This window comes from Podarcis cretensis, assembly GCF_951804945.1.
Source record: "Podarcis cretensis genome assembly, chromosome: 14".
NCBI lineage: Eukaryota > Metazoa > Chordata > Lepidosauria > Squamata > Lacertidae > Podarcis > Podarcis cretensis.
The window spans coordinates 32369909-32391463 of NC_137183.1; the positions used below are offsets into that span (position 1 = coordinate 32369909).

The 21555-nt window shown below is 47.2% G+C and overlaps 1 protein-coding gene across 1 annotated transcript; it reads left to right on the forward strand.

The window, feature by feature from the left end:
* The first annotated feature begins 112 nt into the window (after nt 1–112).
* ZNF598 (zinc finger protein 598, E3 ubiquitin ligase) lies at nt 113–20815 on the forward strand. The gene is made up of 12 exons (XM_079952701.1): nt 113–393; nt 8865–8977; nt 10042–10171; nt 10293–10504; nt 11899–12116; nt 12994–13111; nt 14222–14400; nt 14523–14607; nt 15059–15822; nt 16267–16402; nt 18437–18581; nt 19617–20815. Exons 1-12 carry the CDS (start codon nt 205–207, stop codon nt 19974–19976), a joined length of 2649 nt encoding a protein of 882 aa, XP_079808827.1. The 5' UTR covers nt 113–204; the 3' UTR covers nt 19977–20815.
* Nucleotides 20816–21555: the final 740 nt, after the last annotated feature.

Here is a 21555-nt window from a genome sequence, read left to right on the forward strand (position 1 = left end):
TTTCGTCAAAAGATCTCGGCGGTGACGTGGAAGCGTGCGCGCGCACTCGCTCGCTGATAGGCGGCGCTGCCGCCGCCGCCGCTCTAGGCCGACGTCTCTGTGCGGGCGAGGGGGGCGGTTGCTAGGCTGCGCTCCGGGCCTAGTAGGCCGCAGGGGCGGCGTGGCCGGCCAGGCAGGCAGCCGAAAGGACGGCGAGGGAACGCCATGGCGGCTTCGCCTCGGCCGGAGCCGCGCGGCTCGGAGACACCCAGCAGCTGCGTGCTGTGTTGCGGAGAGCTGGAGGTGGTGGCGCTGGGCCGGTGCGAGCACCCCATCTGCTACCGCTGCTCCGTGCGGATGCGGGCGCTCTGCGGGGTGCGCTACTGCGCCGTCTGCCGGGAGGAGCTGGCCCAGGTGAGCGCGGCCGGGGAGCCGGTGCCGGGAGGGAAGAAGGGAGGCAGGCTCCCTGTTCTTCGCAGGGCCACGGCCGGCTCTGGCTTTCAGTTTTACTTCTTGTACATCTGTTAACCTGCCCTGCCCCGACCCCCGCCCAAGGGTCCCAAGGCAGGTTACATCAAAGACAAATAATACTATATATCCATACAGCCCACTACGGATGGCAAATGCTTCTGAGATACCTCTAAAAGGGGAAGATTTATAGCTATCTGTATCTCGCTCTCTTTCTCTCCACACACACGCGGAGAATAAGATCTAAAGAGATCTGAAGGTAGGATTCCAGGTGGAAAAATCAAAGTTAGAAACTGAACTGTTAGAACCCAGCTCTAAGATACTTTCAAGAATGTATAATTTGCTGTTAAAATGGAATACACAGGATGAAATGGTCAAATCAGCCATGATAAAATGGGCACAGGACATAGGGTACAACATCATGTTTGCTGACTGGGAAAAGTTATGGACCACAGGTTTGAGATTTACGGCATGTAATGCCTTGAAAGAAAATATTATGAAATTGATATACAGGTGGTACATGACCCCAGTCAAGCTTGCAAAGATATACCATGTGTCTGATAATAAATGTTGGAAGTGTAAAGAAGCTGAAGGAACATTCTTTCACCTCTGGTGGACTTGCCCTAGAGTGAAGGTTTTCTGGGAAATGATGTATAATGAACTGAAAAAGGTATTTAAGTATACCTTCCCTAAGAAACCAGAGGCCTTTCTCTTGGGCATTGTTGGTCAGAGTGTGCAAAAGAAGGATCGAACCTTTTTTATGTACGGTGGGGACGCAGGTGGCGCTGTGGGTTAAAGCCTCAGCGCCTAGGGCTTGACGATCGAAAGGTCGGCGGTTCGAATCCCTGCGGCGGGGTGCGCTCCCGCTGCTCGGTCCCAGCGCCTGCCAACCTAGCAGTTCGAAAGCACCTCCGGGTGCAAGTAGATAAATAGGGACCGCTTACCAGCGGGAAGGTAAACGGCGTTCCCGTGTGCGGCTCTGGCTCGCCAGAGCAGCGATGTCACGCTGGCCACGTGACCCGGAAGTGTCTCCGGACAGCGCTGGCCCCTGGCCTCTTAAGTGAGATGGGCGCACAACCCCAGAGTCTGTCAAGACTGGCCCGTACGGGCAGGGGTACCTTTACCTTTACCTTACAACAGCAGCAAGGATACTCATCGCTAAAAGCTGGAAAACTCAAGAACTACCCACACTGGAAGAATGGCAGATGCAACTGATAGACTATATGGAACTGGCGGAGATGACGGGCAGAATCCGAGACCTGGGAGAAGAACTGGTGGAGGAAGACTGGAAGAAATTCAAGGACTATCTACAAAAATATTGTAAATTGTATGATTGCTAAGAAAGATGTAAGATTAGCAAAAACATGGCTTCAACAAATTAGTTATAAAGAATATAAATTTAAATTCAATTGGAAGATGAAAAGATAAATTCGGGATAATTAATATTTTATGATTAAGCTTCAATAAGAGTATGTTAAACCCCAAAATTTGAGATATTAAATATTGGAAAATTATATTATATTAATTAAATCAAGTTAATAACTTGCTGGTAAAATTTATGTTTAGAAGGCAGGAACAAGAGATGTGAGGAAGTCCAAAGTTGAGAATGAAATGTGGATAATGGAAAATATTATGTTATTATGAATGTCTTTTATTGGTTACATAAAATTTAATAAATATTATTATATAAAAAAAGAGATCTGAAAAAGAAAAAAATGCCTTTATTTTCAGAACTGCTGAACTGATAATAATGTAAATATATGTTTGTGTGATGAACACTCATTAGAAATACATCTATATTTTTCTACTTTCATTCATATATTCTAGGCATTCGTTACTTCAGTTTTGTACTTTTGAGTGTATCATAAGTAAGTGTAGAATACACACACACACACACTGGATCGCGTCCAGCATTAGTCATACCCAGAATAGACTCATTTAAATTAATGGACATAAGTAACTCTGGTTCATTGGTTTCACAGGGTCTGCCCAGTGTAGAACTTAGTTTGGTACAGGCCAGTATCTGACATTACGGGTGGGGGTGAAATCCATCCATCATTATTGCGAACAGACCCCACAAAATCAATGGGCAGTATTAGTAATTAGGCCTACCAATTTCATTGGGCCTGATCTGAGTGTGGCTAATGTTGTTTATCACCAAAGTGAAAAAATGAGCAGTGGACTTTTGTTAGTGTTACCTGCTTTATTTGAAAAAATATTATTATTGTTATTATCAGTTGCTGGGGATCAACAGTGAGAGAAGGCTCTTTGGTCTGATCCAGCAGGTCTCTTCTTATGTTCTTAGCTGTTAACCATAATAGGTTGATAAAACCTCCAAGCTCAGAGACAGTCAACCTCTGAGTAGCAGTATCTTAGATGATGAACAGCAGGCTGTTTATATGAGGGATCTGTTCTATGGCACTTGCTGATCCATTTATGCTCCAAAGGGTTGAGTTGCCACTTCTTAACCTACCAAAGAGTATTTGTTGAGCCAAGCCCCTTCTGTGTATGGGATGAGTTTGAAGTGCATGGACAGCTGCTGAAATCTGTAACTTGGTGGCCAGTCACTTACACATCTCTTCTGTTTAAATGTTCATACTATCATGTGCAGTTCTCTGGTTTGGAATACTGTACATAAAAGCATGTTCTTGTCAGAACCTTGTGACCTTCACAAAGTATTTTCCTTTTATTGTTTTGGAAGGAGAAGCTATGAAGGTCAGTTATTTCAACAGAATAGGAAACAGTACTTGTGAGCTCTGCATGAGATGTATAACAAACACGTATACACACAGGGGTGGAGTTGCAGACTCACCCTTTTTGCTTATTTAACACCTCCTAATTCAAGACAAGCCTCACTTTGCAGTAAAGCCAGTTTGGCTTCTCATTCTTTTGGTGCTGCTAACATCATAATTTGTGGATTTAATGTGTCCAGGCCACAGAAGGCTATGGAGACATATTGTCTACTCCTTGCTAACTGATAGAGGAGTTTTTAATAGAGAGAGTTGCATTCAACCCTGAGGCTGGCCTTGGGTATCTACATACCCTTTGACTTTGAATTACTATGCTTCTGCCTGCATAGTTGAATTACTATGCTTCCCTCAAAGAAAGCTTGTACATATCAGGTTCTCAGGTGGTCTCCAGTATTTCTCTGCCATTCTCTGGGCTTTCGACACTACTTTAAAGCTCCACTTCGGTAGGTTTCATGCAATTTAACTGAGCTTTGTCCTTAAGCTCTCTAATGGACAGTTCATATTTTGATAGATGCTGTGGTGTCTTGTGCTGGGTAGTACTAGTGTGTTACCATCGCTTCTCGGCCTGTTGGCTAAGATCAAGTACAGTGGTATCTCGGGTTACAGATGCTTCAGGTTACAGACTCTGCTAACCCAGAAATAGTACCTCAGGTTAAGAACTTTGCTTCAGGATGAGAACAGAAATCACGTGGCGGCAGCACAGCAGCAGTGGGAGGCCCCATTAGCAAAAGTGGTACCTCATGTTAAGAACAGTTTCAGGTTAAGAACGGACCTCCAGAACGAATTAAGTTCTTAACCCAAGGTACCACTGTATCACTGTGGTCCATCTGGTTCAAAATCTTTGTACAGTTTCCTGGAATTCTGCTAAAACTGGCTTGACACCATTTTCTTAGTTTCCACTCGCCAGTAGCTGAAGCTTCTAATGCAGGGTTAGCCAACATTATGACCTCCAGAAGTTGCTGGACTAAAATTCCTCATTGACCAGCATGGCAAGTTGTCAATGGTGATTGGAAATCTGTTGTGGGAGGGGATATGTTTACATGTTCTTTTTCTTGAAAATCAATTAAAAATATGTTTATTTTCTTATAAAAAGAAGATGGTCCAACACCTGGAGGGCACAACCTTTGCTCTTCCTGCTCTGTTTGGTAGTTCTACTAGCCTAGTTTTAACAAATTTCCAGTCATCCCTTGCTCCTTGCCGCTCCCCTTTATTGCCAGGTTACATTCAGAGAATCTAGGCTGCCTGAGTGTTGTATGTTTTGAGGCTTCTCTCTGCTCATCTGGCAAAATTGTGAGACAGAAGAGATTCAGTGTGTACATTCTGCTATTGCTCCCTGACCATTGCTGTGCCTTGCTGTTGTTACTGATCCTGTTGCTTCAGTGCTCCCCTGAATGCTACCAATGAGGAATAGACCTCATTAGTATCAGGTGTGACATCTTGATTAATCAAATTCATTATTGGTTATGTACTTAACAATGTGTCTTAAAAGTGCAGTGAGGCTTTGGGAACCAGCATTCTCCCTATGGGGCTGAATATTTGTTCAGAGTCTGAACACTAAAATGGGATAGACCTTTAGTTTGGAGTGTGCTGGGTGGGCAATGGCTGCTCTAGTGCAAAGGTGGGAAAGCCATGGACTTCTCTAATCATTGGCTATGCTGGGTGGGGCCGATGGCAGGGTCCAGCAACACCTGGGAGACCACAAGCTCCCCCAACCCTGGTCTAGTGATATGCAAGTGAATATTCAGGATCCTCCATATAGGAAAATCCTGAAAATGTTTCATCTAGGTGTATCTCGTGCATTTGGGGACATAAGTGAATCTCCCAGTAACAGAACACCTCGGTGTTCCAGCAGGGAGCTTATTTTGTAGATATGCCCATAAGGTGCCTACTGTTGTACATTCAAGAACGAATGGCTGCTCTCTTTGTCCTCCTTGCCTTCAGTCCAGCAGCAAGTGATATCATTTTTGTTCCAGTTGCAGGAACAGTATGTTTGCTTAAGGATCAAGGTTCAATGAGATCATTCTTCTTGGGAGTAAATCTGTTGTAGGCATTAGCATTTCCAGCTTATTCAGGTCCTGTACTTTGGGAATGTTGGGGGGGGGGGGGAAATGGGACATGCAATAGTCCAAAAGGTACTGACATGGGGAAATAGGCAGGAGAGAGAGAGAGAGAGAGAGTGCACCTTGCCCAGGAGGTCATTGCATGACATTGTTGACTTCCTTGTGATCACCCTATTCATGTGCCCATTCATAAGTTCAGTGGCAGGGAGCTTCAGGGTGTAAGATACTTGCATAGCAGGTGGGACATGTGTCTGTGTGTGTGTCTGTCATAGTTACTTACAGAATTAGAGTATAATACAAAGTACAGTGCTCACACTGCCATATTATTTCCATGTCTCAGGCAGGTTATTGGTAGTAGAGCCCCTGCTTTGCATGCAGAGAGCCCCAGGTTCAATCCCTGATGGCATCTTTAGGTAAGGGCTTGGAATGTCCCATGTGTCCCTTGGAGCGCTGCTGCCATTCAGTGGGGACATTACTGAGTTAGATGGGCCTGTGTTTAAGGATAAGGCAGCTTTCTGTGGTCCTCTCTGCTTGCTTATATGGCATATTGTGCTAAGCTTCATTTTACATAAAAAGGCTACACCTCTGCCTCTGCTAAAACTAATTCCCCCCCAAGAGAGTTGGCAGGTGTGAGAGAGAGTTAACAAGTAAACAGAGGACAAAAATGTCACTGGGCACTTTGTAAAAAGTGAGACGGAAGGAACAGGGGCATGTGGATGGTTATTCCAAGGGTGCTAGTACCATACTGTACTAGCCACCATAAACCATAAACCCACCATAGCAAACGACCCAGATGTCCTTGTGTGTTTGCCTCTGCAGTGCTGGCAATCTGCCTTGTTCTTTTTTCCTTATCACACCCTATTTTGCCTTCCTCCATGCTCTTAGCAGTGCAGCATCCTGTTACAACTGCTGCCAAGTACTGGAGTAGATCACTGTGATTCTGTTACCTCGTCAAGCTGCCTTTGCACTGGAAGTGGCTCTTTTGGGCTTGGAATAGAGGGAACCAGAGTGAGATGGCAGGCAGGGTTAGATAGGTAGAGTTGGGAGCAGGGAGACCTCTCTCTGTTGCACATTGGGCAGTATCTATAAAGCAGCTCTGGAATGCTCAGGCCTCGCATGTGGGAAAGGCAGCTCCTCCAGTCTCTTCTGCTGAAGACTTTGAGGTTCTCTGTAGATGGTCCCCTGGTGAGGACATCAGTGGCAGCCTCTCCTTTATTCAGGAATATTAATTAATTGTTTTCTATCCTGTTCTTTCTCTAGAGAGCTTAGAATAATAATGATAATGATAATTTTATTATTTATACCCTACCCATCTGACTGGGTTTCAGCAGCCACTCTGAGCGGCTCCCAGCAGAATAGTAAAAACACTATCAAACATTAAAAACTTCCCTAAACAGGCTCCCTTCAGATGTCTTCTAAAAGTCAGATAGTTGTTTATTTCCTTGGCATCTGAAGGGAGGGTGTTCAACAGGGAGGGTGCCACTACCAAGAAGGCCCTCTGCCTGGTTCCTTGTAACTTTGCTTCTTGCAGTGAGGGAACCAGCAGAAGACCCTCAGAGGATGATGGGAGTGGAGATGCTCCTTCAGGTATACCGGGCCGAGGCCGTTTAGGGCCAACACTTTGAATTGTGCTTGGAAATGCACTGGGAGCCAACCCTTTAGGACTGGTGTTATATGGTCCCATCGGCCATTCCCACCCCAGTATAATTCAGAACAACCATTGGTGCTTAAGGAGCTTCTTCATACCAGGTCAGACCATTGGGGCCACATGGAGCCCTCCAGAGGTTTTGGACTACAATTCTAGCCAGCGTGGCTACTTCTCAGGGATGATGGGAGTTGTAGTCTGCAATGTCTGAAATTGACACTGACTTGCAGTGGTTCTCCAGAGTCTCTCCTACTTCAACTTTTTAACTGCTAAGGACTGAAGCGGGAACCTTCTCCTTGCCTAACATGTACTCTGTCACAGAACTATGGTCAGACAGAATCATGGCAGTTAGGTTAGGCTGACAAATAAGGAGTGGCTGAGTGCTACCCAGTGTGCAGAGAAGTATGGACCAAGCCACAGAATCCAGTAACTTCATAGACATAGGAGATGTTGAAGATTCAGCATTTCGAAAGAGGCATTTCTGTCCCTTGTGGCCACAAAGAAAAACCTGTGGGCAGTTTCTCTTAGTGACAGTGTCTCAGTGGTGCGGTGTAGCTTGCCAGAATCTTGTGACTTGCCCTTGAGTTGGCTCTCACCCTCAGTAACTTGGTTTGTTTGCAAGAACAACCCCCCGCCCCAAGCCTTTTCAACAACAATCCTGGTTTATGACTCGCTTGCTTGGATTTTTCTCATGCCCAGTGGAGATGATGCATTCCATTTATTCTTGGAATGGTGTGTCACCACCCAGAGGCACTTCCTCTTACATAATGTTTAAATTGCGAGGAAATGAAAGCTCAACCGACCGCGCCAGTCGCTGAGGGAGGAGTGAGCAACACACCAATAATCTGTGAAACTTTTTATTTAAAAGTTCAACTGGAACTCCTGGATAGTAAACGACTTCTATCACGTGAGCATTTTAGTCCTTCGGTACCCATGTGATTAGTTAAGTCCCTCTGCAACTGCCTAGTGCCCCCCCCCCCCAGTTCTGGGTATTCCTGCAAGGAAGGGGTTGCGTAAGTCCTTGGTTTTTGCTACCCACAAATGCAGGACCAGGCAATGAGTTTAGAGAGGAGACTCACCCCCCCCCAGCCCCACAAGGGCAATGTTCCCTCATGGGCATCGTTCTGGGGGCTGCACACCAGTGGTGGGCAGGGCCCAAGTCAAAGGTGAACGTGGTAACTGTTATGACTCTTTATCATTGCGTAGTGGGCTACTTCTCATCCATTCAAAAGGCAGAGGTTTGTCTGTGTGTGCCACACACTTGTGTGTGTATATACATGTTGTATGTGTAAAGAATATACCCACCCATCCCTCTTCATTCCTAGTCTAGACAAGCAAGCAGCATAGTCACAGTTCAAGGACACATTCCAGGCAGGCAAAAGTCCTTGAGGCAGGCACAGAGCAGAACCAATGAAATATGTGAGCTGAATGGAGTCTGCGGTCTGCAAACTATTCACCCCTTTTAAAGGCAGTAATAAGTTTGGGACTTGGTTTGGCTTGTGACTTTGTTCAAGCTTTTTTTCACACATCAAAGCCCCATGTCCAGCCCCTCTTGTTGTACACATGCGGGATTAGTAACCTACATGTTTTGAAAGCAACAGCTAAATTTCTCAGGGAGCTCACATGGCTTAAGTAGCTCATCTGGGTAAAACTATTGATATCTTCTCTTCTTTCCTGCTGCGTTCCACTGGCTCATTGGCAGCGATGGTTCATCCTTGTTTAATGTCTCTCATGTGAAAGAGGTTAGAATGTGAGTGCATTCAGCTAAGATTCAAATGTGTCTTCCTCATCAAGACTCCACACTTTATCCACTGGGTGTTATCTGCATCCACTGATCACCACTCCAAAATCTACCCTATGGATGCCAGCTTTTAGGACTGGGCCAATGGAACATCACTCTGTATGTATCATCAGTCATGGGTCCAGCAAGCCCTCTAACTCTCCTCCTTGTGTTCTCTGTAGGTGGTCTTTGGGAAGAAGTTGGCATCCTTTTCAACTATTTCACTCAACCAGTTGCAGCACGAGAAGAAATATGACATCTATTTTACTGATGGAAAAGTTTATGCTCTCTATAGGTAAATCTTCTGCAGTTTACTCCCCTTAGGTAAATTGGGCAAAGTGTCCCATCCCAAAAAGGAGCACCTAGAACATGGGTCAGCAAACTTTTTCAGCAGGGGGCTGGTCCACTGTCCCTCAGACCTTGGTGGGGACCAGACTATATTGGGGGGGGGGGAATGAACTCCTGTGCCCCACAAATAACCCAGAGATGCATTTTCAATAAAAGGACACATTCTACTCATGTAAAAAAACACGCTGATTCCCGGACCATCCATGGGCTGGATTTAGATGGCGATTGGGCTGGATCCGGCCCCTGGGCCTTAGTTTGCCTACCCATGACCTAGAAGATAGCCATCTATATACATTGGTTTCCTCTTGAGGAATCTCTGTGCCAAATCCTGATTCATGGCACCGTGGGGTTTACTCAGAGTTCATGGAGCCTGTCTGGTCTCTTGCTTGGAAACATGGCCTATGTGGTGGATGATTCAAGATAGTATTTAAAAGTGCATCTTGGTCAGCCTTAGTCAAGTGGACACCTAGCAGATATTTTGGACTAGAGCTTCCATCTGCCCTAGCCTCTTGGAGTTATAGTCTCAAACCCCTGAAGGGAACCACGTTGGTGAAGTCTGCCCTACCTAAGAGTCTGAGGGCAATATCTGATGAAATCTCCAGAATGGGAGCTCAGTTGGATTTCCATGTCCAGGGGGTGGGTTTTCAATTCCTAAACAAAAAGGGCAAACTATGCAAAACAAGCATTTTAGGTTTTCTTGATGCTGACTCTCTGTGGGATTATAAGTGATCTATATTGAACATTGCAGAAGTATGCACTAAGCTATTTCTGGTGCAGGGAATCTTTGGCCCTCCAGATATTGCCGAACATCCCAGAATCCCTGACCATTGGCCATTCTTGCTGGGGTTGATGGGATTTGTACATCTGGAGGGGTTTTCCACACCTGATGTATACAGTGCCTTTCTCCTCCTGCTGGTTCTTAAATTAAAAGGATGATGTGCCAAAGGGGAAACTAGGGAATAGCTCCTGGAGGAGCCAAATTGTGTCCTCTGGCCTTTTTCTTTCTTTTAGGAAGCTTCTGCAGCATGAATGCCCGCTGTGCCCAGAGGCCAAGCCATTCGCCACCATTGTGGACTTGGAGCAGCACATGAGGAAGCAGCACGAGCTCTTCTGCTGCAGACTGTGTGTGAAACACCTGAAGGCAAGTAGTTGAGAGTCCTCCAGGGTACCTTGTTGGTGTGTGGGGCTGGGTCTTGACCTTCCCAATGACATTGCTCTTATTTGAAGGCAAGGAGTTAACGACATGTTTCCTTGTGTTCTAGATCTTTACCTATGAGCGCAAGTGGTATTCGCGTAAGGACCTTGCCCGGCACAGAATCCACGGGGACCCCGACGACACGTCTCACCGTGGCCACCCCCTCTGCAAATTCTGTGATGAGCGCTACTTGGATAATGATGAGTTATTGAAGCACCTGAGAAGAGACCACTATTTTTGCCACTTCTGTGACTCCGACGGGGCACAGGAATACTACAGGTTCGTGGGCACAGCTAGAGCGGCGCCCCAGATGGGAATTTGCTTGTGGCTAATCAGTCTTAAGGTTCTTGATGCAGCCGGCCAACCCAGAACCAGGTGCTTGTGCCCAGGTTCATAAGAAGAGATGGTGGTCAGGTGTGGAGGGCTAGCAGCCACCATGAATTGTAGCTTCTTTTGACAAATGACTGCTCCTGGGGTAGCAGGAGAGGTTGGGGATGAAACTAGCCCAGCCTGCACTTCAGTTACAGAACCCTTGACTGAATAAAATGGGTGAGGGTTTACATGTTCTCTGCTTGATAAGGAGTCAGGTTGAATCAAGAGCCAGTGTGGTGTAGTGGTTAAGAGCGGTAGACTCGTAATCTGGTGAACCGGGTTCGCTTCCCCGCTCCTCCTCATGCAGCTGCTGGGTGACCTTGGGCTAGTCACACTTCTTTGAAGTCTCTCAGCCCCACTCACCTCACAGAGTGCTTGTTGTGGGGGAGGAAGGGAAAGAAGAATGTTAGCCGCTTTGAGACTCCTTAAGGGGAGTAATAAAGCAGGATATCAAATCCAAACTTCTCTTCTTTTTCCTGGGAGTCAAGCCAGCCTCCACCTCCCCTGGTGAAAATGCAGCTGGAGACAGCTGGAAAAGTTCCTTCCTTCCTTCCTTTCATGAATCACTTCCAATATAGCCCCCTGAAATGATTAACCCTAAAAATAAGCATTTGCTCTCTCCTCATTACTGTTGAAGGTGACTACAGTGCTGGTTCTTTCCTTGCCACACTGCGGTCACCTTCGATGGACACAACTAGCTTTACTCACTAGCAGTATAGATGGCAGTCAAGTTGTCGTTCTTGAGGTTCAGAACTGGCTTCAGTCTTGAATAGTCTGCCCGTTGTTTTAAAAACCAAATTCTCCTAACTTTCCAACGTGCTGTAAATTTACAAAGCTGGGGCACACAAGGAGAACTCTGAACACTTCAGGCCTGACTGTTAACTGATCCTGCATATGTATCCTTTGAAAAGTCTTGCCCGGTCAGAGCAAAGTTCTCTTCACTCAGCATTCTCTGCAGGAATCCCAGTAACCAGTTCAGTGCAATGTGGTCCTCCTAGAAATTGCCCAGGGGCCCAAATCCTGCCCAGCCCAATTTAGAAGGTTTCCATTTTCCCATCTGTATTTGTCACCACAAACTTGGGTCACATCCGCACCATACATTTGAAGCACAAGACTTCTTTACCCCAAGCAAATAATCCTGGGAGCTGTAGATTACCCCTTACAGAGCTACAATTCCCAGCATCCCTAAACTATAGTTCCCAGGATTCTTTGGAGGAAGCAATGTGCTTCAAATCTGTTCAAACTGAATGGAGTCCACAGATAAGCTTGCAGTGCATGCCTCCTCTCTACCCTTTTTGCAGTGATTATGAGTACCTCCGGGAACACTTCCGTGAGAAGCACTTCCTCTGCGAAGAAGGCCGGTGCAGCACCGAGCAGTTCACTCATGCCTTCCGGACTGAGATAGACTACAAAGCCCACAAGACGGCCTGTCACAGCAAGAACCGGGCAGAGGCCAGGCAGAACCGGCAGATTGACCTCCAGTTCAACTATGCGCTGAGGCATCAGCGGAGAAATGAGGGTACGCCATACTGGCCAGGCAGGGAAGGGCTGACTGTTTCAAAGGACAAAGGCAATTGACTTCAGTGTTTTTCAGCTGTGTGATTATCATGGGGTGTTTGCATATTCTCTTATAGCCTAGAAAGAAGCACTGGAGGCAAAAATCATGTTGGGTTTTTTGGATGTGATTTTGTAGGAAAATGGCATTCCATTGCAGAGGTGTCCCGAGCAGTGAACTAACTGGCCAAATTTTGGAGGCATCCAAGATGGAGGATGGAGGCTGGATTTAGGCTTGTGTTCTCTGTTTCCGTCAGCTTTTGTGCTAATTAAGTGCAGAGCTGATCTGATAGAGGTGGATGTGTGGCCATGCAGCTGAGGCAGAAGCATATCCACCACTGGCGTTTTCCAAGCAAGTGCCACTAGCAGGACTAGGACAGAGCACAGAAAAGGCAAGAGCAAGGTGATATAACACTTCAGCATCCCTTGCCCAAAGCACGGTGACCGGAAGAGCCCTGTTAGTATTGTTGCCTCTGATTAGAAACTAGACCTGTCAGTCACAAAATACCTCTCCCTACACTGACAAGACAAGCCTGTGGAGCAACATTTCAGTTGCAGCAGACACATGGCCTGCATTTATAAAACAAAAACAAAAAACCCCAAATCTCCCCAAATTAGTTTGAATGTCCCTAATTTGGTTGGGGGCAATTAGCAAGGCTTTGGCTGAGACAAGCCTAGGATCTATCTGATGCTTGTTCCTAGCACATCACCTCCATTGTAGCCTATCCTATTCTATTCTATCCTATCCTGTCGTCGTCCCCCCCACACACTGGTGACTGATCCCATACAAGGTGGAAAATAGCAGTTTGAGGCTGACTGGCCCGGTATCTTTCTTGTCCCAGGTGTCGTGGGTGGCGAGGACTATGAAGAGGTTGACCGACACAACAGGCAAGTGAGAGGAGGCCGGTCAGGGCCACGAGGAGGGCAGCAAAACCGGAGAGGCAGCTGGAGATATAAGAGGTGAGCGAACTTCAGCCAGCCTTTGGGTGTCGTCTCAATGGGCAGGAAACTGGCTTGTGAACAGGGGTGCAAATCAGGATGTGACATGTACTGTCCCCTTAGTTTAAGGATGCAGTCAGAGCTTGCTGCCAGAATTGGACCACTGTCACGCTTAGCAAAAACCAAAGACTCAGGCCCAGGCAGGAAAGGTCAGTGTAAAGGAGGGTGTGTTACAAAAACCCTTTTTCCTATTTATAAAAGCCACGTTCTGTTTTTTTCTGTTTTAAGATACCTCACATGCAGCTTACGATGAAAGCAATAGAACATTGCAACAACCTATTGTACTTCTATAGCACACTTTCCATGCATAAAACAACTTATAAAAATACCTGTCTAAGAAAAAGCAAAACCCATTAGAAACCATGTGGGTTTGTTTAGGTATTAAGGACAATGAGCTATGCATTCTATTTGCATGAGGCTTTGGAGATGTGTTGCTTTTGCCAGCAGGTGGCAGCACCAAGCTGCCTCTTGCTTTTATCTCCCCTGGAGTGGCAGCCCAGATTCTGCCAGCCCTTCTGTTTTTCCAGACGTCAATATGTTATCTCAAAATCTAGCATAACTTGTTGTACACCATCTTCTACAAGAACAGTATAGCATGATAACCTTTGCTGCAGCCTTCGCCAGCCAGTGGGGCAATTCTCTCCCCTGCTGCTGTATGGACCAAGCTAGTTGGGTGGGTGGGGCCAGCCTGCCAGTTGCCTGTTTTCACAATGACAAGTGACCCATTTTCGCCCCTGTGGTTTGGAATTAAACTCTGTGTGTGCAGCACTTGAAGCCTGGACAGTCAGCTGGTTGTTGGGGATGCAAAGCAGCTATAGGCAAGCACCAGCAATCAGCGCACAGGTCTTTGCAAGTGCCACTAATCAGCTGATTGGCAGTGCCTGCAAAGCCCTTTTCACCCAGCCTGAAAGGCAGGTGGGCATGGCTTGGCTTCATGGGCCAAGAGGGGAGGCTCTGTTGGGCCCAATTAGCCCCATGGGCTGGAGGTTCCCAACCACCTGGGTAGGATGTAGGAGACATGTCCCTTTAACTCTGGCCTTTCTTGCACTGCACTGTTCAAAATCCTTACAGGGAGGAAGAAGACAGAGACATCGCAGCAGCTGTCAGGGCATCTGTAGCCGCCAAAAGGCAAGAAGAGAAGAAGCGGGGGGAGGACAAAGAGGACAGCTCCCGTGCCAAAAAGGAAGATGCAAAAGATCTGGACTTGAGCACCTCCAAGCGGGGACCAAAACCTCCAGCCGATGTGCCAGGTGAGAGCGGCCTCTGAGGGCCGGGGTGGGCTCAACACCAGGCAGGCGAGGGGCCATATCTCAGGATGCTTGCTAGAATACAGTCTCTAAGTTAGGCCTGCCTTTCTGTTCTTCCTCCCAAGCTCCCAAGGAAACTGCTGCAAAGGCTGTTTTGAGCCAAGATGACTTTCCTGCCATTAACTCGACAGCAGTGGGCTCTGTGCAGAGGTGAGTTTTTGATCTAGTAGATGACAGTTGGAAAGGGCCAAAAGGTCAGGCATATCACCTAGTTTAAGAGGGGAGGGGGTCTCCCTCCAAGGCAAAGTCCTTTTCCTCATTCACCAGTTACAGAATCATGGAATTGTAGAGTTGGAAGGGACTGCGAGGGACATCTAGTCCAACCCCCTGCAACGCAGGAATCTTTTGCCCTAGCTTCGCCTCTGCCTCCATGTCTTGTTTCAGCTTGATCTGCAGGCTGAAGAGAGTCTCACTCCCCTGTTAGCACCCAAGGCTCCCAAATAAGTTTCCCCTTCTATCCTTGGGGCTCCCCATTTCCTTCATATATCTAATTCTGGGCAGTTTGAATGAAAACAGTTCAGTAGAGCACCTCTTTCCCGGTGGGTTTTTTGCTGCGTGACGGGGGAGGTTTGCTTTTCTACACGGCGCTTTCTTCTTGCAGCTCGGCCCAGCCAGCCTCGGTGAAACTGGACGAAGAGGACTTCCCAAGCCTCTCTGCCGCCTCCTCAACTGCCCCTACGGGCTCCTCGGCCATGTCCTTAACCTACACAGCCACAGCCAGGAGGTCGGCCTTTCAGGAGGAGGACTTCCCGGCCTTGGTGTCCAAAGTGCAGCCAAACATCAAGGCGGCCTCAACCCTCACCTCCGCCTGGAACTGCGGCTCAGGCAAGAGCATGGTGAAAGCCGTGCCCACCAGCAACTCCAGTGCCAGCCAACCGGCCAGGAAGGCAGCCCCCAGCAGCAGCGGCAAAGGTGGCAAAAAGAACAAGGCTGCCCTTTGCAATGACGACCAGGAGAGCGGCAGTGGCCTGACTAGCCAGGAGATCCGCAGCGCTCCGACCATGGTCGACGTCTCCTCTCTGCTGGCGGCCTCAAACTCTCAGACTTTTGTCAAAGTGGGCAAGAAGAAGAAAGTTGGGGCCGAGAAGCCGAGGGTGGCCTCTCCCTCCATCTTGCAGGAAGCACCAGCCCCCATCCCTTCTGCGGAGAAGGCACCGGAAGCCGAGCAGGTGCCAACCTTGCCTGCCGATGCCGATGTACCAGCTATTGTGAACGGTCACTCAGAGAAGTGTGTGGGCACCTGCAACGCTTCTAAAGAGCGTCCTGGTTTGAAGAAGCCCCCAGTGGCCAGCCAGACCCTGCTGCCTCAGGAAGACTTCCCAGCCCTCGGAAACTCTGGACCACCCCGAATGCCTCCACCCCCAGGTAAAAGGCTGCAGACTTCCTTCTCAGGTTTTGAGAAGAATTGTTCCTGGGGTGAGTGAGTGTTGTGGGTGTGGGTGTGAAGACTCTTCCATCGGTGCAGAATTTGTCCGCCTGAGAATCTCCACTATCACTTTTTCTAAACCGATTTGAGGGGTTTATTTTACCATCAAGTGGTATATAAATTATATGAAATAAATGAACAAGCAACAACTGTTTTGGCTGTATAAAGTTGTCTGAAAGCTTTTGAGCCTCAGATGCTGAAATCTCTGTACCCAGGTTTCCCATTACCACACACTGGACTAGGACCAGTTTTCTAGGGTGCCGCTTGAGCATGTACAGAGCAACCTGCCGTGTACTACAAAAGAGCTATGTCTAAATCGCTGGCTGCATATGCCATTGGTGCAGGATCTAACTGCTTGTTGTCTCCCCCACTCCCTTTTCCAGGCTTCAACTCTGTGGTGCTGCTTAATAGCCCCCCGCCACCTCCGGGACTGTCAGTGCCTCTTAGCAAACCACCCCCTGGCTTCACTCCTATTCCACCCACTAGCATCTCGGAGTCTGCCCCTGCTCCTGTGAAAGAGTAAGTAGTTGGCTCTTGTGTGTTGTGGTGTTGCTGACTTTCATCTTTATGGAGTGGCTGTTACATAGGTCTTCGGGGCCCTCCCACTCTCTGGTATAGGATGAGGCCTGCAAAGGAAGAGGGCCTTCTTTATGATGTCACCTCCAGGACTTCCTGGCACCTTTAGTTTTTCCAGGCTTTGTAGACATAGGCTTGGTTTGCACATAACATTAAACCACGGTTTAAGTAAATACTGGTTAAACCATGGTTTGGTGTTCTGTGCAAATCCAACCCAGTGCCTTAAATATAGTTTATCATTGTTGTTTTATTTAAATGCCATTTTATTTATATGCCATAAGAATACCATTGTTTCTACTTATGTTAACTATAAATTATAAGCCATGGCTCGTTAGCTTACTGATGTTGCCTCTGAATCTGGACAGTATTTTCGTTTCATACACTTTAAAAAAATCTGGCTTTTAAGCCCTCATTGCCTCTTTATTTATTGTGTTCTTCTTATGGTTCTTTAGACTTCTGTTATTCCTTTTTTTAGTTGTGTTTCAGGGTGGAGGTGGCATGTTCTTATGCAAATTGTCCTTGGAGTTTTTATGGAACGACACTAAAAATATTTTGCCATAAATAAATGTCCAAGGTGGCGGTTCCGTAGAGGTTAGGGACTCTTTCTCAAACTTCTGATAGTTGAGGCACACGCTTTCCAAATTCAGAATGAGGGTGTGGGTAGGGTTCTTCTTCTTGCATTCGAAAATTGTTACTTTCTAGAGCCATCTGTCCAAAACTGATGCCCCAGAAGATGGGGCTGTTGCATCTTATAGTCCAAAAGGGGACCAGGTTGGGGAATGCTGTTCTCCTGTGTATAAGGTAACAGCCACACCATAAAGCAGTGTTACACTATTTGAAGAGTCATGGCTTCTGTCATCTTGGGAACTGTAGTTACCCCTCACCATTCCCTGCAGCAGCCTTAACAAACTACATTTCCCAGGAGTCTGTGGGGGAAGCCATGTGCTTTAAATGTATGGTGTTGATGTGACCTTAGAGTTGGAATTGGCCCTCTCTCCCTGTGCTTCTGCTGCCTCTGAGGAAAGTGGGATTGTGTGATTCAGGCACACCTGATGCTCCTCAGCACAGGCTGCTGGGAAAGGGGAGTGTGCCGGAAGAGGGAGAGTCAGATCAAGAAGTGACAAACTCCCGTTCTTATGGATGAAAGCTATCTGTCCTTGTTGCTCTACGCCGGAGTAGGCAACCTAAGGCCCAGGGGCTGGGTGCAGCCCAATCGCTTTCTCAATCCGGCCCGCGGACAGTCCAGGAATCAGCGTGTTTTCACATGAGTAGAATGTGTGCTTTTATTTAAAATGCATCTCTGGGTTATTTGTGGGGCATAGGAATTTGTTCATTTCTCCCCCCCCCCAATATACTCTGGCCCACCACATGGTTTGAGGGACGGTGGACCAGCCCACGGCTGAAAAAGGTTACTGTCCCCCGCTCTACGCATTTCGGAGTACAAAACTCCAGGAGCTTTAAAAGCTTGCAAATCCTTTAGAAGCAGAAACAAATTTTTCTCTCCCCGTGTTCACTGCAAAGATGCAAGGAAAAATGTGTTGTTTATAGCTGGTTTTTTAGTTCCAGTTTACAAACAGGGTGTTTCTGGTTCTAGGGAATTTGCAAGCATTTCAGGCTCCCTCCTGAAAAAAGTTTTGCGCTCTAAAATGCATAGAGCAACAGCAATATTTCATCCATAAGCACTAGAGCAGAAAGTCACACAGGGCTGCAGCTGGCAGCTTTCTCTATGGGTTGATAATTTAGTGCTGTTTTTCACAGTAGAGCAGCAGTTTTGCCATGTTTCAGGAATGTGCTGTGGCACACCGTTTAGGAATTACTGTAGGGAGAGGGAAACCTCAAAAGGGGGAAGCCTCAGAGCAGTAACCATAAAGAAGTGTCAAAAGCCTCTCCAGGGAGCATCCTCAACAAGACACCTTTTCCTGATAACATCCAAGGATCCAGTTCAGATCTTGCATTTTTCCTCTCTTCTCAAAACAGGCCAAAACCTTGTCAGGGACCCTATTTGATCCTGGATAACTTCCAGCAGCGGAACATCCATCTAATCCAGTCAATCAAGGAATTTCTGCAAGAAGACGAATCCCAGTTCAACAAATTCAAGACATACTCCGGGCAGTTCAGGCAGGTGAGCAGCAGGGAGACCCCCTCTTAGATACACTTGCAAGATGATTCTACTGGAACATCCAGTGGCGGAGAGTTCTTCCCATGAGTGGCAGCATGTATCTGGGTGGGCCTGGGCTTGATGTTAAGCGTCTGCCTGTGTTTTAGCACTGTTTGGTGAAGTCATTGGTGGCTTTTTGTGGCTTATGGTGGGGTAGTGAGGTCAGAAAGCAGTGACATGTATCCACTGGAATTGGAAGGCTGCTCAGTGACATTGCCCTGGGCTCCTTTGGGAGGAAGAGTGGGATATATATGTAATTACTATTCATAATAATGATGATAGTGCCAGCACTTTGCTATCCCTAGCACAAGGTAAACCTGAATTCTGTGGTGAATCCCATAGAGCACTTACCTCTTGGTCACCTTACCCAGTTAGCCTAGTCAAACACAGGGAGATATCACCTGAAAAACAAGACCAAGGTACTTTTGTTGTACCAAAAGCAGGCCTGGAGAGCTGTTCTGGACCTGCTGCTTTTGAGCAAGTTTGTTTATAAAATCTCCCGGGGCAGTGGTGGAGGCTCTCCAGCAAGGGAGCTTCCTGTGGTTCTCTAGGAAATGTACTTTCATGTTCCCAGATACTGGAATCACTGCCAATAAGATCTGATTATAGGAGCAGTCACTGTCAATAAGAGACCATTTCATCTTCTCTCATGCTCCAAGGGTCCCTATGAAGCTGGGGTTGGGGAATATCTCCCTAGTGACCCATGTGGTATCTGCAGGGGATTCACTATTTGCACAAATCATTTGCCCACTCACCTTTTCAGCAGGGACTTCAAGGGATCTAGGTGCCCCTGCAATTTCTTGATGAGCATGGGCTTCTAGTAATTCATGAGCAGACTTGGGCTTGTGATTTAGTACATTCTTAGAAATTTACTAAATTGGGGGGGGGGGTGATAACTTTTTTGCCTCCGCTCCAGACATCATTTGCATGAAGGCTGTTTTCCCAGCCTCCTCCTTCTTTTCTGACTGTCCAATCTCCTTCCCTCCTTTCCAATCCAAGGGTCTGATTTCTGCAGCTCAGTATTACAAGAGTTGCCAGGAGCTGCTGGGCGAGAACTTCAAGAAGATCTTCAACGAGCTCCTTGTGCTGTTGCCGGACACGGCCAAGCAGCAGGAACTGCTTGCCGCTCACAATGACTTGAAGGCCAGGCTGGGCTCCTCCGCTTCCCCCATTGGTAGATCCAGGAAGAACCGGAAGAGCGCCTGGCAGACAGACTTGGGCTCCGACCTCGACTGTTGCGTCTGCCCCACATGCCAGCAGGTGCTGACCCAACAGGACCTCCTTTCCCACAAAGCCCTGCATATGGAGGAGGAGGAGGAGTTCCCCTCCTTGCAGGCTATCAGCAGGATCATCAGCTAGCTGTTCCAGGCAACTAAATAAAGCCAGTCTCCATCTTTAAAAAATTGCGTTTCTTGGAAGGCAGGCTCTCAGAAGAGTGTAGAGCAGCCGGCTCTGTGGGCGGGCAGAGGGAGTTTGTGGAAGGTGCTGGCAGGTTAAGGGGATTCCTGGGTGGCGGCAGCTGCGGCCACTGGGGAAATCCAGTGACAACGGGCCTCCTGCCACAAAAATGGGCTGGAATTGCAAGTTCCCAGTGGGTGGAGTCTAGTTTGCCACCACCGTTGATGAATTAGCTAGTTTCTGACCTTGGCACAATATGGAAATATGGGCAGGGAGGGGTTGTTTTCATTTGTAAAAAAATTTAAAAAACCGGAAGGTTACCATTTTGGTTGCAGAAAGCCACTGAGAATGGCTCAGAAGCAGTCGCACATAAGATGTAAGTTGTGTAGGCCGCACAGGATAGAAGGGTGTTGGGAATGTAGAGCTGGGCAAAAGTGCCATGGCAAGTATGGATTTGGGCCTCTCCTCTGGCCTACTCTTGTCTCTCACCCCAGTTCAGCTTTTTGGATGAGTTTCTTCCATCAATAGGGATGGAACTTCTTAAGAAAATATCTGCATCTAGACTTCAAAGCATTTTTTCTGTCAAGCTTAAATGTTTCTCCAAGGAAACCCAGATTTGTTCTGTTAAAACTGCATGTAGGTTTAAAAAATGGTATTCAATGCTTTTTCTTCTCTGTGTAAAATGTGCATTTCTGCCTCTGTGATGCGAGTTCAGTTATTTCCATTGTCTTTGAGGAATCTGTGCTGGCTTAGATCAGCCAGTGGTTGGCTCATTAAATGCTGCTCCACATTGACCACCATCCTATGTTGCCATCTGATGCCTTGAAATGCAAGCTTCCTATGAGTTTACCTAGAAGCGGGTAGGAGAGAGCTGGCTAGGATCTAAATTCCACCCTGTCGCCAGGGAGAGCTTCCTCCTTTACATTGTCTCCACAGGGTAAGCAACCTCAACAGTCCCTTGCAGAGACCTTTCCTAGTGGGCTACCTTGGAAGTGAAATACACTCACCAAGACCAGAGAAACACCAGCTGAGAGTGTGCAACCTCTTGTTCAAGTCCAGGAAGAGAGATTGCAAATACTTTGACAACAGGTAAAATCTATCCCACCAAAAAACAACCCTCCACATAGGAATTGCCACATGAGGACAGCTAGTTTAGAACCCTCCCCCAAATCCAGGTTTGCAGGAACATTTATTTTGCATTGTGGGTAGGAGAGGCTGCAAATCAGTCATGCCATTCCACCAGCCTGTGGTATGAAATGGAAGAGTCCAGACCCCCATTGGACCACCTGCTGAGCTGCTTGTCCAAACTGAGATTTTTTTCCAGTTTATCTGCCACCTTGTTGTAATTGCTCAAGGCTTGATGTCAGCAGCCTTTCACTTCAGTATTTTCAAGTAATTATTGTTTTAAAGATCTTATACCGGGATGTCTTTACTGAATCCACCTGGCTCTTGAATAAAAAAATGCTTGACGCAGTTTAGCAGTTCTGCACAAGCACTGTTGAAATGGGGGATGTTACAAGAACTCCCTGTTTGCTTTAGA

Bases quoted from the DNA above. Each gene is read 5' to 3' on its own strand.
- ZNF598 (XM_079952701.1), top strand. From the start codon at position 205: ATGGCGGCTTCGCCTCGGCCGGAGCCGCGCGGCTCGGAGACACCCAGC. The intron at 13,112-14,221 runs GTGAGCGAACTT...AAATCCTTACAG, and splicing joins GGCAGCTGGAGATATAAGAG to GGAGGAAGAAGACAGAGACA. The intron at 18,582-19,616 runs GTGAGCAGCAGG...TTCCAATCCAAG, and splicing joins ACTCCGGGCAGTTCAGGCAG to GGTCTGATTTCTGCAGCTCA.